Source organism: Somniosus microcephalus, chromosome 17 (genome assembly GCF_052327205.1).
Source record: "Somniosus microcephalus isolate GS21.2 chromosome 17, FLI_Smic_1.0, whole genome shotgun sequence".
Classification (NCBI taxonomy): Eukaryota; Metazoa; Chordata; class Chondrichthyes; order Squaliformes; family Somniosidae; genus Somniosus; species Somniosus microcephalus.
In genome coordinates, this window is record NC_141003.1 from 62,052,162 (window position 1) to 62,069,660 (window position 17,499).

At 55.8% G+C, this 17,499-nt stretch overlaps 1 protein-coding gene across 2 annotated transcripts in view; it reads right to left on the reverse strand.

The window, feature by feature from the left end:
• kcp (kielin cysteine rich BMP regulator) overlaps positions 1-17,499 on the reverse strand; it is a 209,490-nt gene that overhangs the window by 129,277 nt on the left and 62,714 nt on the right. For both annotated transcript variants that reach the window (XM_086010530.1, XM_086010531.1), the window contains exons 9-17: positions 16,650-16,834; positions 13,136-13,309; positions 12,006-12,082; positions 11,044-11,140; positions 9,355-9,422; positions 7,753-7,920; positions 5,157-5,253; positions 4,123-4,205; positions 2,756-2,849 (exon numbers count right to left, since the gene is read on the reverse strand). In XM_086010530.1, the coding sequence (XP_085866656.1) occupies positions 2,756-2,849; positions 4,123-4,205; positions 5,157-5,253; positions 7,753-7,920; positions 9,355-9,422; positions 11,044-11,140; positions 12,006-12,082; positions 13,136-13,309; positions 16,650-16,834 (1,043 nt within the window). The remainder of the gene's footprint in view (positions 1-2,755; positions 2,850-4,122; positions 4,206-5,156; positions 5,254-7,752; positions 7,921-9,354; positions 9,423-11,043; positions 11,141-12,005; positions 12,083-13,135; positions 13,310-16,649; positions 16,835-17,499) is intronic.

Consider the following 17,499-nt stretch of genomic DNA (forward strand, 5'->3'; position numbering starts at 1 on the left):
CGGACGGAGCGAGGGGAGGGCGGACGGAGCGAGGGGAGGGCGGGCGGAGCGAGGGGAGGGCGGGCGGAGCGAGGGGAGGGCGGACGGAGCGAGGGGAGGGCGGACGGAGCGAGCGGAGGGCGGACGGAGCGAGGGGAGGGGACGGAGCGAGGGGAGGGGACGGAGCGAGGGGAGGGCGGACGGAGCGAGGGGAGGGGACGGAGCGAGGGGAGGGCGGACGGAGCGAGGGGAGAGCGGACGGAGCGAGGGGAGAGCGGACGGAGCGAGGGGAGAGGGGACGGAGCGAGGGGAGGGCGGGCGGAGCGAGGGGAGGGCGGGCGGAGCGAGGGGAGGGCGGGCGGAGCGAGGGGAGGGCGGGCGGAGCGAGGGGAGGGCGGACGGAGCGAGGGGAGGGCGGACGGAGCGAGGGGAGGGCGGACGGAGCGAGGGGAGGGCGGACGGAGCGAGGGGAGGGCGGACGGAGCGAGGGGAGGGGACGGAGCGAGGGGAGGGGACGGAGCGAGGGGAGGGGACGGAGCGAGGGGAGGGGACGGAGCGAGGGGAGGGGACGGAGAGAGGGGAGGGGACGGAGCGAGGGGAGGGGACGGAGCGAGGGCGGGCGGAGCGAGGGGAGGGCGGGCGGAGCGAGGGGAGGGCGGGCGGAGCGAGGGGAGGGCGGGCGGAGCGAGGGGAGGGCGCACGGAGCGAGGGGAGGGCGGGCGGAGCGAGGGGAGGGCGGGCGGAGCGAGGGGAGGGCGGACGGAGCCAGGGGAGGGCGGACGGAGCGAGGGGAGGGGACGGAGCGAGGGGAGGGCGGACGGAGCGAGGGGAGGGCGGACGGAGCGAGGGGAGGGCGGACGGAGCGAGGGGCGGGCGGACGGAGCGAGGGGCGGGCGGACGGAGCGAGGGGAGGGCGGACGGAGCGAGGGGAGGGGACGGAGCCAGGGGAGGGCAGACGGAGCCAGGGGAGGGCGGACGGAGCGAGGGGAGGGGACGGAGCGAGGGGAGGGCGGACGGAGCGAGGGGAGGGCGGACGGAGCGAGGGGAGGGGACGGAGCGAGGGGAGGGCGGACGGAGCGAGGGGAGGGCGGACGGAGCGAGGGGAGGGGACGGAGCGAGGGGAGGGCGGGCGGAGCGAGGGGAGGGCGGACGGAGCGAGGGGAGGGGACGGAGCGAGGGGAGGGCGGGCGGAGCGAGGGGAGGGCGGACGGAGCGAGGGGAGGGCGGACGGAGCGAGGGGAGGGCGGACGGAGCGAGGGGAGGGCGGACGGAGCGAGGGGAGGGGACGGAGCGAGGGGAGGGGACGGAGCGAGGGGAGGGGACGGAGAGAGGGGAGGGGACAGGGCGAGGGTGGGCGGAGCGAGGGGAGGGCGGGCGGAGCGAGGGGAGGGCGGGCGGAGCGAGGGGAGGGCGGACGGAGCGAGGGGAGGGCGGACGGAGCGAGGGGAGGGCGGGCGGAGCGAGGGGAGGGCGGACGGAGCGAGGGGAGGGCGGGCGGAGCGAGGGGAGGGCCGACGGAGCGAGGGGAGGGCGGACGGAGCGAGCGAAGGGCGGACGGAGCGAGGGGAGGGGACGGAGCGAGGGGAGGGGACGGAGCGAGGGGAGGGCGGACGGAGCGAGGGGAGGGCGGACGGAGCGAGGGGAGGGCGGACGGAGCGAGGGGAGGGCGGACGGAGCGAGGGGAGGGGACGGAGCGAGGGGAGGGCGGACGGAGCGAGGGGAGGGCGGGCGGAGCGAGGGGAGGGCGGACGGAGCGAGGGGAGGGCGGACGGAGCGAGGGGAGGGCGGACGGAGCGAGGGGAGGGGACGGAGCGAGGGGAGGGGACGGAGCGAGGGGAGGGGACGGAGAGAGGGGAGGGGACGGAGCGAGGGCGGGCGGAGCGAGGGGAGGGCGGGCGGAGCGAGGGGAGGGCGGGCGGAGCGAGGGGAGGGCGGACGGAGCGAGGGGAGGGCGGGCGGAGCGAGGGGAGGGCGGGCGGAGCGAGGGGAGGGCGGACGGAGCGAGAGGAGGGCGGACGGAGCGAGGGGAGGGCGGACGGAGCGAGAGGAGGGCGGACGGAGCGAGGGGAGGGCGGACGGAGCGAGGGGGTGGCAGACGGAGCGAGGGGAGGGCGGACGGAGCGAGGGGCGGGGAAGGAATTCCACAGTCTGAAGTCTAGGAAAGGAATGAGATTGAATGAGAGACGGGGCGAAGTGTGAACACAGTGAGGATGGAGTGAGAGAGTCTGTAGGATGGGGATTGGAGTTTCGGGAGTGTGTCGGATGGGGATTGGAGTTTTGGGAGTGTAGGATGGGGATTGGAGTTTAGGGAGAGTGTAGGATGGGGATTGGAGTTTAGGGAGAGTGTAGGATGGGGATTGGAGTTTAGGAAGTGTGTAGGATGGATGGGGATTGGAGTTTAGGGAGAGTGTAGGATGGGGATTGGAGTTTAGGGAGAGTGTAGGATGGGGATTGGAGTTTTGGGAGTGTAGGATGGGGATTGGAGTTTAGCGGAAAGTGTGCACACGTTGTTGAAATGTATTTTAATACTTGCCACTATTTTCACGTGTTGGCATGCTTATCCCCGTTACTATTTTTACGTGCTTGTGTTTTTACATGTCACTATTTTCACGAGTTGGTGTACATTTACCCTGTCACTATTTTCACGTTTGTGTTGGGGTGTCAGTATGTTTGTGCTCAGACTGTCGCTACTGATTTTACGTGAGTCGGAGTCAGAGGATGGGGCATTTTGCCATAACCTGACTCAGCCTCAGCTGGACAAGCGGTTTGCTCTCACCTGGGCAGCTGGGGCAGCACTGGCCAGACTCCTGGACTGGGTGTGGACACAGCAGAGGGTGGCACTGCAAGGGGGAACATCTTACCAGGCTGCTCTGTAACAAACAAACAGTAGAAATTAAATGATTAAAAATTAACTAAGTCTAAAAGGTTAGTGAATTCACAGGGAAGCACTTTAATCAACCAGGAGTCAAAGAACCAGGGGTCAGAGGACCAGGGGCCAGGGGTCAGAGGACCAGGGGTCAGAGGGCCAGCGACCAGGGGTCAGAGGATCAGCGACCAGGGGTCAGAGGACCAGGGACCAAGGGTCAGAGGACCAGGGACCAGAGGACCAGGGGTCAGAGGACCAGGGGTCAGAGGACCAGGGGTCAGAGGACCAGGGACCAGGGGTCAGAGGACCAGGGGTCAGAGGACCAGGGACCAGGGGTCAGAGGACCAGGGACCAGAGGACCAGGGACCAGAGGTCAGAGGACCAGGGGTCAGAGGACCAGGGACCAGGGGTCAGAGGACCAGGGACCAAGGGTCAGAGGACCAGGGACCAGAGGACCAGGGACCAGGGGTCAGAGGACCAGGGGTCAGAGGACCAGGGACCAAGGGTCAGAGGACCAGGGACCAGGGGTCAGAGGACCAGGGACCAGGGGTCAGAGGACCAGGGGTCAGAGGGCCAGGGGTCAGAGGACCAGGGACCAGGGGTCAGAGGACCAGGGGTCAGAGGACCAGGGACCAGGGGTCAGAGAACCAGGGGTCAGAGGACCAGGGACCAGGAGTCAGAGGACCAGCGATCAAGGGTCAGAGGACCAGCGATCAGAGGTCAGAGGACCAGCGATCAGGGGTCAGAGGACCAGCGATCAGGGGTCAGAGGACCAGGGGTCAGAGGACCAGGGACCAAGGGTCAGAGGACCAGCGATCAGAGGTCAGAGGACCAGCGGTCAGAGGACCAGCGATCAGGGGTCAGAGGACCAGCGATCAGGGGTCAGAGGACCAGGGGTCAGAGGACCAGGGACCAAGGGTCAGAGGACCAGGACCAGGGGTTAGAGGACTAGGAACCAGGGGTCAGAGGACCAGGAGTCAAAGAACCATGGGTCAAAAAAAAGGCCTCAAACAACTGAAAGTCAAACAACCAAGGACAAGGGATTAAAAAAACTAGACATCACTCAACTAGGGATCAAACAACCAGGGCCAGGGTCAAACAACCAGGGCCAGGGTCAAACAACCAGACATCAAACAACCGAGGGTCAAACATGCCTCAAACATTGCAGTTTAAGATGACCAAGGGCCAAATAACTGGAATGCTGCCAGTGGCCCTTTCAGTGAATGATCAATAAGCATAAGCCAATACATTTCAATCTCCAAAAATGGTAGACTTACCACACATGAACAGTTCATGCAGGGGTTGGCACTGGATAAGAAAATGTCCCCATTTATATACTGCTTCCCTTCATACTCACAGCCTGAACCAAACAGATAACAGAGTCAGTCACACACACCAGACAGTGTATCTAACCCATGCTGTACCTGCCCTGGGAGTGTTTGATGGGACAGTGTAGAGGGAGCTTTAGTCTGTATCTAACCCGTGCTGTACTTGCCCTGGGAGTGTTTGATGGGACAGTGTAGAGGGAGCTTTATTCTGTATCTAACCCGTGCTGTACCTGCCCTGTGAGTGTTTGATGGGACAGTGTAGAGGGAGCTTTACTCTGTATCTAATCTATGCTGTACCTGCCCTGGGAGTGTTTGATGGGACAGTGTAGAGGGAGCTTTACTCTGTATCTAACTCGTGCTTTACCTGCCCTGGGAGTGTTTGATGGGACAGTGTAGAGGGAGCTTTACTCTATAAATTACTCAGTACAAAAGTACCGAGTTCCCTCATTGCACAACTGAGAGACATTTAAAGATAAAACACACCAAAGTCTTGCTCTGCAATGGCCCATTGACTGGATCCATTGCTCAGGCTGTCATTAAGCCCCTTAGACCGAGGGACTCCCAGCTTTGATCCCAGCTTGTGCTGATTAAACAGGGTAACCATGGGGACAATGTTTACTTCAGCAACTGGGGTTAGAGAGAGGAAAAATAAGCCTGGGTTCCTGCTCCGGATCACTCCACAGTGCGCACAATGTGGACACAAGGTTAGGACAGGATTGGGCTGAGTGGAGAGACACTTGCTGTCCAGGCTGAAAGATTATGACTAGCCACAGGTAACCCCACAGGTGCCCGGTGTCTGCGTCGCCTGTCCCCAGCACGGATCAGGAAGAGAGAACTTTATCAAAAAAATCCATGAGGAAAGCACTCATCTCCTGGAATGTGGCTGGTCCGTGGAACTCATTGTTGAGGCTTCTTGGGACTGGACGCTCGGTGACGGGAGATGTGGAGTTATCTGGACACCATGATGGGATGTCTGATGTTACCTGGCCGACAAACGGGGCAGCATTCCCCAGCTGGCTTGTACTGGTCCAAACAGGTGAGATTAGGGCAAGTGACTCTCTGGCACTGTACGTTTCCATTCTGCAGAGAGATGAACAAATTAGAAAATAATCATCATGCGTGATTTAATCAGTAATTCTGCTCTGCAGTACATTCAGACTCTGTCATTAGACAGGCAGCAACGATAGAAAATCCCACAGGTGCAATCTCCAGGACACTGCTCCTCCTAGGGACTGAGCGTAAATACTGTGGGACTAGATTTCTCCTCCAACCTTCGCCTCCAGGCTCGATTACTCCAATCCTTTCCTTGATGGATGATGCAGCCCAGCCCGTGAGGAGAAAGGAAGATTGCATTTCTACAGTCCCTTACATGACCTCAGTACACCCCAAAGAGCTTTATGTCAATGAAGTACTTTTGAAGTGTAGTTACTGTTGTAATGTAGGAAATGTGGCAGACAATTTGCACACAGCAAGATCCCACAAACAGCAATGAGATAAATAGCCCGATAATCTGATTTCAGTGATGTTGGTTGAGGGATAAATATTGGCCCAAGAACACTGGGGAGAACTCCCCTGTTTTGCTTCCAATAGTGCCATGGGATCTTTTACTTCCACCTGAGAGGGCAGACGGGACTCAGTTTAATGTCTCATCTGAAAGGCGGCACCTCCGACAGTGCTGCACTCCCTCAGTACTACCCCTGACACTGCAGCGCTCCCTCAGTACTGCCCCTCCGACAGTGCAGCGCTCCCTCAGTACTGCCCCTCCGACAGTGCAGCGCTCCCTCAGTACTACCCCTCCTACAGTGCAGCACTCCCTCAGTACAACCCCTCCGACAGTGCAGCACTCCCTCAGTACAACCCCTCCTACAGTGCAGCACTCCCTCAGTACTGCCCCTCCGACAGTGCAGCGCTCCCTCAGTACTGCCCCTCTGACAGTGCCGCACACCCTCAGTACTACCCCTGACACTGCAGCGCTCCCTCAGTACTGTCCCTCCGACAGTGCAGCGCTCCCTCAGTACTGCCCCTCTGACAGTGCCGCACACCCTCAGTACTACCCCTGACACTGCAGCGCTCCCTCAGTACTACCCCTCCGACAGTGCCGCACTCCCTCAGTACTACCCGACACTGCCGCACTCCCTCAGTACTACCCCTCCGACAGTGCCGCACTCCCTCAGTACTGCCCGACACTGCAGCGCTCCCTCAGTACTGCCCCTCCGACAGTGCCGCACTCCCTCAGTACTACCCGACACTGCAGCGCTCCCTCAGTACTGCCCCTCCGACAGTGCAGCGCTCCCTCAGTACTGCCCCTCCGACAGTGCAGTGCTCTTTCAGTACTGATCTCCGACAGTGCAGCACTCCCTCAGTACTACCCCTCTAACACTGCAGCGCTCCCTCAGTACTGCCCCTCCAACAGTGCAGCACTCCCTCAGTACTGCCCCTCCGACAGTGCAGCGCTCCCTCAGTACTGCCCCTCCGACAGTGCAGCACTCCCTCATGACTGACCCTCCAACAGTGCAGTACTCCCAGTACTGCCTCTCCGACAGTGCAGCGCTCCCTCAGTACTGCCCTTCCGACAGTGCAGCACTCCCTCAGTACTGCCCCTCCGACAGTGCAGTACTCCCTCAGTACTGCCCCTCCGACAGTGCAGCACTCCCTCAGTACTGCCCTTCCGACAGTGCAGCGCTCCCTCAGTACTAACCCTCCGACAGAGCAGCACTCCCTCAGTACTGACCCTCCGACAGTGCAGCACTCCCTCAGTACTGCCCCTCCGACAGTGCAGCGCTCCCTCAGTACTAACCCTCCGACAGAGCAGCACTCTCTCAGTACTGACCCTCCGACAGAGCAGCACTCCCTCAGTACTGACCCTCCGACAGTGCAGCACTCCCTCAGTACTGCCCCTCCGACAGAGCAGTGCTCCCTCAGTACTGACCCTCCGACAGAGCAGTGCTCCCTCTGTACTACCCCCTCCGACAGTGCAGTGCTCCCTCAGTACTGCCCCTCTGACAGTGCAGCGCTCCCTCAGTACTGCACTGGAGTGTCGTCTGGATTATGAGCTCAAGTCTTTGGAGTGGGGCTTGAAGCCACGACCTTCTGACTCAGAGGCGGGAGTCGCACCCACTGAGCTCCAGCTGACACCTAACAGGAAGGAAGAGGAAGGAAGTAGGAATTGAGTCCCTGATGTGTGAAGACTGAATGGTTGATCCTTGCTGTGTATCTTTGATCGGTCTGCGCCAACACACTGCACCCACAAGCTGTCCTGTGCCTGGTAGTGTATAGCCCATTGCATGACCTGATTTGTAACACACCCACCACACCCTTACCAACGCTGCACTCACCCACCACACCCTTACCAGCCCTGCACTCACCCACCACACCCTTACCAACCCTGCACTCACCCACCACACCCTTACCAACCCTGCACTCACCCACCACACCCTTACCAACCCTGCACACACCCACCACACCCTTACCAGCCCTGCACTCACCCACCACACCCTTACCAACCCTGCACTCACCCACCACACCCTTACCAACCCTGCACTCACCCACCACACCCTTACCAACCCTGCACACACCCACCTTACACAAGCACTTGGTGCAAAGGTCTTGGTGACTCTGGCCATTCCGCAGTCTGCGCCTGTTATACAGGCACCCAGAGCATTCGGGGCAGCACTTGCCCCGTGGGGTAATGGGATGCTGGCAGTGAACAGTTTTACACGCCTTTGTGGTGCACTCAACTTGGCCATTCTACACGAGAGACCGAGAGAGGAACAAATAGAGAACGTTAGAATCTTTATTAAATCTCCTCTATCATCCAACATAAATTCCAATTAAATTTAGCACTTTACTCATGGTAAGCACACAGAAAAACAAACCCACAGAATGCCACAGTCATCTTGAGGTCCCGTTAGTACAATTTATTGTGTTTCCTTTAACCCCTTTCCTCTAATCCCATAATGAAATGACCAACTCCTTTTGAAGTACAGATCCACACGGCCCCACAGTGAGCCTGAGATACTGTCATAACCCCTGACCTCACGCAGCCGTGCAGAGAGTGTCATAAACCCTGACCTTGCGTAGATGTGTAGGGAGTGTCACAACCCCCTGACCTTGCACAGATGTGCAGGGAGGGTCACGACCCCCTGACCTTGCACAGATGTGCAGGGAGTGTCACGACCCACGGTGACATAGACTGACGAGTGTGGCGAGTTCTGACGAGGGTACTGGCGAGTTCTGACGAGGGTACAAACCATACAGGCGGAGGTCGAGAGTGCGCTGCCTGTTCACACTCGGGCCTCATTAGAACGGAATTGGTGCGCTGCTTGCGGGAGGAGAATCTGGCGACTCCCCCATGGTGCCAGAGTGAGCCAATGGGATTGGTGTATCCAGGATGGGGGGGGGAGGGAATCCGGAGCGAGGGGGGAAATCCCAGGCAAGGGGGGGGGCAATCCAGGGCGAGAGTGAGCATCCCGGGCTGAGGGGGGACAACTCGGGGTGAACGGGGGCAATCCGGCAGTGGGTGAGAAGGTTTTGCCAGGTGTGACGAGCATTCGAGCCACAGATTTGGGAGTGATCACAGCGCTGAGTTCCAGTTGGCTCCATGCACAGTAACCCGAGACTGCGTTGGGGGGCTACGTAGGACCCCAATTTAAATATTGGAACAAGGGCCCCACCTGTTGCGTGCGGGACCCCAGGCTGCACACTGAGGCTCGCTGGAGAATCGAGTCTATAGTCGGATGCTGGGTATTTTAAAATTATCGTTCTACTGCTCGCTGCCCCAGTGATCAGCTGGACAGGGGGTTACGGAAATCACCCCTTGCTCTGTTTATTTTGCCATGGTGACATTTCCCCCTCCGCTGAGCTCCCCTCAAGGCTCTTTCTCATTTGTAGCCTTGAAACAAGGCTCTTAAAATATCAGGGATCAAACCTTTAACATCTGAAACTCCCCGGCTGCTGTTTTGAAACAGGCTCCTGAATTTCACATCAAAACGTTAGTCCCTCAGGCACAAAAATCAAAGCAATGGTTTTGAGTGGACTGCACCAAACGGGACGTGTACCCCTGTGCGAGACAGACTGAGCCCGTACACTGGGCTCCTGCAGCTTTCTCCCACCCAGAGGTTCCCTCGCTCCATTTCTCTGACCCTGATGAGAATGCTGTCATAAGTCACAATGTCCTCCTACCTCACAGGAGCAGTGTGTACAAGCCTCGAGCTTCCAGCTCTCCCCATGAGCTCTTCCATCAGCACAGTCTGCCGAGCAAACCGACAAAACACATTACACAACTACAGGGCCTGGGGACAAGGGCAACAGTGAGGGACAGACAGACACACACAGACAGACACACGCAGACAGACAGACACACACACACACACACACAGACAGACAGACACACACACAGACAGACACACAGAGACAGACAGGCACAGACAGACACACACACACAGAGACAGACACAGACAGACACACACACAGACAGACAGAGACAGACACAGACACACACACAGACAGACACACGCACAGAGACAGACAGGCACAGACAGACACACACACACGCACAGAGACAGACAGGCACATACAGACACACACACACACACACACACACACAGAGACAGACACAGACAGACACACACACAGACAGAGACACACACACACACACAGACAGACAGACACACAGACACAGGTTGATAAATTGTTGTTAGGCAAGGGTATTAAGGGTTACGGAAGCAAGGCAGGTAGATGGAATAAAGATGCAGATCACCCACGATCTAATTGAATGGCGGAACAGGCTTGCGGGGCTGAATAGCCTTGTTCTGTTCCTATGTCCCACACACCTGCACACAACCACCACAGTACGAATACCAGACTCTGAATAACTCAGAATCACTGAAAATTACAAATTATTTAGCATCTTCATGATCAATGTTCCCCGTTTTCAAAAGTCCGTTATTGTGCTGGCTCACCGACTGTGTGGGACCCCTGGAGCGCTGCGCGGCTTAAAGGGAAACACTGCTCATGATACATAAAAACAACATCTTGCTTTTATCTAGCGCCTTATTGTAGTTAAACGTCCCAACCAAGGTGCTTCACAGGAGCGTTGTCAAACAAATATTGACACCGAGTCAAGAAGGAGACATTAGAACAGGTGACCAAAGACACCACCCCATCCCCCTCGTCCCTCACCCCCGCCCACTCAGGACCCCGATCCTCCCTCCCCCCCATAAGCTTACGGAGCGTGCAAGGTGGGAGGCTGGCCAGGAGAGAATTAGAATAGTCAAGTCTAGAGGTAACAAAAGACAAGGACGAGGGTTTCGGCAGATGAGCTGAGGCGGGGGCGGAGTCAGGCGATGTTAAGGAGGTGGAAGTAGGCGGTCTTGGTGATGGAGCGATAGATATGTGGTCGGAAGCTCAGCTCAGGGTCAAATAGGATGTTGAAGTTGTGAAAAGCCTGGTTTAGCCTGAGACAGTGGTCAGGATGGGGGGGATGGAGTTTGTGGATTTAAAAGGGACACAGTCCCACTTTGCCGGCATCATTCACCATGCATGATGCTCCTGCCTCTATAAAACAATGCATCATACAGTAATCAGGCAATGCAGCAGCTGTTCCGGTGTATCTTATACACCTCTGTGAGCACCCCCACCCCAAACCCCAAACCTTGAGTTTCTCTACTCTTCACCCGCAGCTCGGCATATTAAACTGTTGCCAACCCTTTCATTCCCCGCCCCCCAGGGCTGTCTATGTAATTAGTGAAGGGGCCGGAGTGTGGTCCCAACAGTTTCATGCCCAGTTTCCGGGAAGAATGATTGTAAGGTAGGAATTGAGAGAATAAATACCGAACAGACCAGCGAGATCTCTCGTCATTCACCACTCACCATGGGGACACTCTGGGCAGCAAGATCCTGGTTTCTTCACAGCGTCCTTACAGCTCAGAGCCTGGCACTGCACGGGGGCACAGGACACATCTCCATTCTTCAACAGAACGTCAAGCATCTGATCAATGACCGGCTTCACAACAAACCTGATCTCACAGAATACAACTAACCAAATAACCACGTTTCATTGTTTCATCACAACCTCTACCCTGAAGGTGCTGACTCTCTCCCCCCTCCCCTGAAGGTGCTGACTCTCTCCCCCCTCCCCTGAAGGTGCTGACTCTCTCCCCCCTCCCCTGAAGGTGCTGACTCTCTCCCCCCTCCCCTGAAGGTGCTGACTCTCTCCCCCCTCCCCTGAAGGTGCTGACTCTCTCCCCCCTCCCCTGAAGGTGCTGACTCTCTCCCCCCTCCCCTGAAGGTGCTGTCTCTCTCCCCCCTCCCCTGAAGGTGCTGTCTCTCTCCCCCCTCCCCTGAAGGTGCTGACTCTCTCCCCCCTCCCCTGAAGGTGCTGACTCTCTCTCCCCTCCCCTGAAGGTGCTGACTCTCCCCCCTCCCCTGAAGGTGCTGACTCTCTCCCCCCTCCCCTGAAGGTGCTGACTCTCTCCCCCCTCCCCTGAAGGTGCTGACTCTCTCCCCCCTCCCCTGAAGGTGCTGACTCTCTCCCCCTCCCCTGAAGGTGCTGACTCTCTCCCCCCTCCCCTGAAGGTGCTGACTCTCGCCCCCTCCCCTGAAGGTGCTGACTCTCGCCCCCTCCCCTGAAGGTGCTGACTCTCTCCCCCCTCCCCTGAAGGTGCTGACTCTCTCCCCCCTCCCCTGAAGGTGCTGACTCTCTCCCCCCTCCCCTGAAGGTGCTGACTCTCTCCCCCCTCCCCTGAAGGTGCTGACTCTCGCCCCCTCCCCTGAAGGTGCTGACTCTCTCCCCCCTCCCCTGAAGGTGTTGACTCTCTCCTGTATTTACTCACCAAACACACACAGGATGCGCAAGTGTCGACGATGACTGAGTCTCCATTCTGAAATGTCTGCCCGTTGTAACTACAACCTTTAACAGGTAGAAGATAGTTTGAAAATTATTTCAAATTCTTGAGCCCCCAACCCCGAACCACCTGAACATTAACCGCCCTTCCCCTGGTCACCATGATGCTTTATCAGGAATAAAATACCGGATAGAAATATCAGGAACTTAGAACAACAAAACACTATTCTTCCCACAGACTCAAGCCACTCCCCGAAAAGCCACACCCACCCCGATCCCATCCAGTGTCAGCACTCTCTCCTGAACCCTGTGAAAAAACACATCTATTAATCTCCCTCTAACCCTCCCTCCCCCGTATTGTGAATCTCTCTCTCTCACAATTAAATTAAATTGCTTGCTTATTCCTGTCTCTCTACACCTTCTGTTATTCCCGGATCTGGATCATGTCCTCCGCCCCCTTCCCTCTTTAGTCTCGCATTTTTCTTCACAACTCAATCCCCTAAAGACCTGAACTGCCCTCGTCACTCTTCCCTCATCCTTCAAATGGATCTAAATATCCTTTTTGAGGTGGGGTGCCCCGTACTGTACCCACATTCCTGAACTGGCCCCACTCCTCTGTACAACGTCACTGGAACTTGCTGTGATCTGTAGCCCAGTTCTCTCTTGATTTACCTCATTAATAACAGCCTCACACTGACCACATATTTCCTAGGTGTTGGTGATCACTCCCAAACATTTCATCCTCTGCCAACAGACAGTCCCCATTACTTCCAATATACTTCACCTGACCTTCATATCCACAGGAGAATCCATCTGCTAGATCTCAGACCATCTACATCATTTCCCAAGTCCCTGACACCCATCACCTATATTATCTAAAGGGGAGAAGGGGAGAGGCGGAAGGGGCAGGGGTGTGGGCAGAATGGCAGAGGAGAGAGGTTTAAGGAGACGGTTTGTAGTGGAGAAGCCAGGGTTATCTTTGCTCTCACTGGGGGTTTGTGAATTTTTGCCCCTTGTTGGTCTTCGCCTTTAACACCTTCTGCAGGTCAGTGCATTTTAATATTGATGAGAATACATCGAGCAAGCTTCAGGGAATGATGGATGGGGAACGAGCTGTACCATCACAAGAAGAACAGCATTGACTCGGGTCCTGGGCTGGGTGTCGGCAGGTCACAGGGTCTGGGCAGGGCAGCTTCGAGCAGGAGACAGCACCACCCTGGCACATACATAGCTGACATCCAGAATGCCAACTCGAACCATCCACGTGACTCATGCCCGTATCATCTATACAACCTGGAATGAAGAAAATCAGAGTTCGTAAACAGAGAGCAGGAGAGTGCAAGAGAGCGAGAGAGCGCGAGGTAGAGGGTGCGAGTTATAAACAGAGTATGGAGAGAGCAATAAACAGAAACAGACAGGTCTATCAGCTAGGGATAGTTACCGACAGTTGATTAACAGTATCGGCAGCATCGACAGATCAAAGAACCATAGAATCTCACCCTCAGATGTAGAATGTTACAGCACAGAAGCAGCCCATAAATTGCCCAGAGTTGTTCTCTACACCTCTAATCCCCAAACATGCCAGCTGTCGGAGTTTGGATTCGATAATCATCTTGTTGGAGGCCTGTTTGGTGTTGGCATTATCAACAAACACAAACTGAGGGGGGTCTCCCCATCCCGAGGGTCGGCAGCTCAGGTTGAATGTATTCCCGGACTTTGATCATATGATACATGAGCATGTGACATTTTCAAAACCCGTATGCACGGCCAATTATGTCAGATGATGGGGATCACACTCATCCGATTCCAGTGGCAATCCCCAAGCTTTGGTTTGACAAAGAACAGAGAGACCAGATGGAAATGAGGGAGAGGGAATTTTTCTTTTTTTATTCGTTCATGGGATGTGGGTGTTGCTGGTAAGGCCAGCATTTATTGCCCATCCCTAATAGCCTTTGAGAAGGTGGTGGTGAGCTGCCTTGAACTGCAGCTGTCCGTGTGGTGACGGTACTCCCACAGTGCTGTTAGATAGGGAGTTCCAGGATTTTGACTCAGCGACAATATAATTCCAAGTCAGGATGATGTGTGACTTGGAGAGGAACTTGCAGGTGGTGGTGTTCCCAGGTGCCTGCTGCCCTTGTCTTTCTATGTGGAAGAGGTCACGGGTTTGGGAGGTGTTGTCGAAGAAGCCTTGGTGAGTTACTACAGTGCATCTTGTAGATGGAACACACAGCAGCCACGGTGCACGGATGCTTTGTCCTGGATGGTGTCGAGCTTCTTGAGTGTTGTTGGAGCTGCACTCATCCAGGCAAGTGGAGAGTATTCCATCACACTCCTGACTTGTGTCTTGCAGATAGTGGATAGGCTTTGGGGAGTCAGGAGGTGAGTCACTTGCTGCAGAATACCTAGCCTCTGACCTGCTCTTGCTGCCACAGTATTTATGTGGCTGGTCCAGTTAAGTTTCTGGTCAATGGTGACCCCCAGGATGTTGATAGTGGAGGATTCGGCAATGGTAATGCCATTGAATGTCAAGGGGTGGTAGTTAGACTCTCTCTTGTTGGAGATAGTCATTGCCTGGCACTTTTGTGGTGTGAATGTTACTTGCCACTTATCAGCCCAAGCCTGAATGTTGTCCCGGTCTTGCTGCATGCGGTCATGGAATATTTCATTATCTTGAGGAGTTGCGAGTGGAACTGAACACTGTGCAGTCATCAGCAAACATCCCCAGTTCTGACTTTATGATGGAGGGAAGGTCATTAATGAAGCATTTGAAGAATGTTGGGCCTGGGACACTGCCCCGAAGAACTCCTGCAGTTATGTCCTGGAGCTGAGATAATTTGCCTCCAATAACCACAACCATCTTCCTTTGTGCTAGATGTGACTCCAGCCAATGGAGTGTTTTCCCCCTGATTCCCATTGACTTAAATTTTACTAGGGCTCTTTGATGCCACACTCGGCCAAATGCTGCCTTGATGTCAAGGGCAGTCACTCTCACCTCACTGTTGGAATTCCGCTCTTTTGTCCATGTTTGGACCAAGGCTGTAATGAGGTCTGGAGCTGAGTGGTCATAGAGATAGATAGATTTTTGGATTCTAGGGGAATCAAGGGATATGGGGATCGTGTGGGAAAGTGGCGTTGAGGTCAAAGATCAGCCATGATCTTATTGAATGGCGGAGCAGGCTTGAAGGACCATACGGCCTAATCCTGCTCCTAATTCTTATGTTCCTATATTATTATGGTCCTGGCAGAACCAAAAATGAGCATTGGTGAGCAGGTTATTGGTGAGTAAGTGCTGCTTGATAGCACTGTCGACGACACCTTCCATCACTTTGCTGATGATTGAGAGTAGACTGATGGGGTGGTAATTGGCCGGATTGGATTTGTCCTGCTTTTTGTGGCCAGGACATAGCTGGGCAACACTTGGATGGGAATGAAGGGGAGAGGGAATGGATGGGAATGAGGGGGGGGGAATGGATGTAATGAGGGGGAGAGGGAATGGATGGGGAATGGATGGGAATGAGGGGGGAGAGTGAATAGATGGGAATGAAGGGAGAGGGAATGGATGGGAATGAATGGGAGAGGGAATGAATGTGAATGAGGGGGAAGAGGGAACGGAAGGGAATGGGGAAGAGGGAACGGATGGGAATGAGGGGAAGAGGGAACGGATGGGAATGAGGGGAAGAGGAAATGGATGGGGAAGAGGGGGAGAGGGAATGGATGAGAATGAGGAGGAGAGGGAATGGATTGGAATAAAAGGGAGAGGGAACGATGGCAATGAGGGGGAGAGGGAATGGATGGGAATGAGGGGGAGAGGGAATGAATGGGAATGAGGGGGAGAGGGAATGAATGGGAATGAGGGGGATGGCAATGAGGGGGAGAGGGAATTGATGGGGAATGGATGGGAATGAGGGGGAGAGGGAATGGAACTGGAGGTGTTCGGATCCCATTCATCAGTACTAGGAGTAGGGCAGAGAGCTTTAGCCACCCTGATTTTTGACACCAATCACAGGAATCGAACCCAACACAACGACACTTGGCTTGTACCTAAACATAGTCCATATCATTAAATCCGAGCAGGCAGCGTGCGCCTAGCAAAGACCATGTCTGTGCTGGAAATATCTCACCGCGTACAGAGTTAGAAAAATGCCCAGTAGCCTCGTCTCCCCATTCAATGATATAAAAAAAATCCGGGCATTGATCCCAGTCTGGGGAACCCCTCACCGACACCCTCACCCACCTCAGCCTCTCACCCACCCACTCCACCTCTCTCAACTCACCTCACCAACCTCACCTCCCTCAGCCCACACCCTCACTTCACCCCCGATCCATGCCCCTCAGCCCACCTCCCACCCACCTCACCTCACCCCATCCACCTCTCCCCACGCCCTATCCACCTCCCGCACTTCACCCCACCCTCATCTCGCCTCCTCATCTCCCCATCCCCTCAGCCCAACCCCTCCCATCCCCTTCACCCCACCCCCATCCAGCTCCCACACTTCACCCCACCCTCATCTCGCCTATCCCCTCCCCATCCCCTCACCAATTCACAAACCTCAGCCTTATATCAGTCATTAATTACAAAGTGAGTAATCACAAGTAGATAGAACACATTGACTGGAGGTCGCCAGTAACCAACCCTGACACATGACGTGGCGGCCCGTCTCTCGGTCATACCACTCGCTGAAGCAGGTGCCGCAGCGATGGACCCGGCACTCGGCACTCGGGAATCCCAGGCACTCGGCATCCTGGCAGAGATCAGGGCAGCTGACTGGCAGAGTGCCAATCGGACAGCCTGAATACCAGTGCAGCTCGAAGCAAAACCTACGGGGCATGAGAACACAGGCGGGTGAGAGGTCAACGAAAGATCAGAGACAGTAAAACATCACCGAGCTCAGAGAGTAAAACATCACCGAGCTCAGAGAGTAAAACATCACCGAACTCAGAGAGAGTAAAACATCACCGAGCTCAGAGAGTAAAACATCACCGAGCTCAGAGAGAGTAAAACATCACCGAGCTCAGAGAGTAAAACATCACCGAGCTCAGAGAGAGTAAAACATCACCGAGCTCAGAGACAGAGAGAGCTATGGGATTAAATACACAATACTGAGAGTGCGAGTGCAGGTAGATAAAACTATAAAAAGCCAAGAGCATTCTATAACTTTTATAAACGGGGCACAGGCCTAGCGTTTTTCCTCAATTGTGCTGTTTTTTTCGGCGCAATTCGCCCGAAATCGACGTAACCGGCGCAAAAGATCGTGGAATGTTAAGCGGAAATTATATTTGGTGCAAATCGAGTTTCCGCGATCTTTTGCACTAGTTTAAAAAACATCCGCTAGAGGCGGCCCCGCCCACAAAACTGGCCACGCCCACAGGGTGAACTAATCGCCATTGGGAGTTTCCACTAATTGCACTCATTTGCAGGCCTTCAAGGAGGCTCCTAAATTAAACTTGTTCTTTTGGGCAGACGGTCACTAATAGGCACGTTT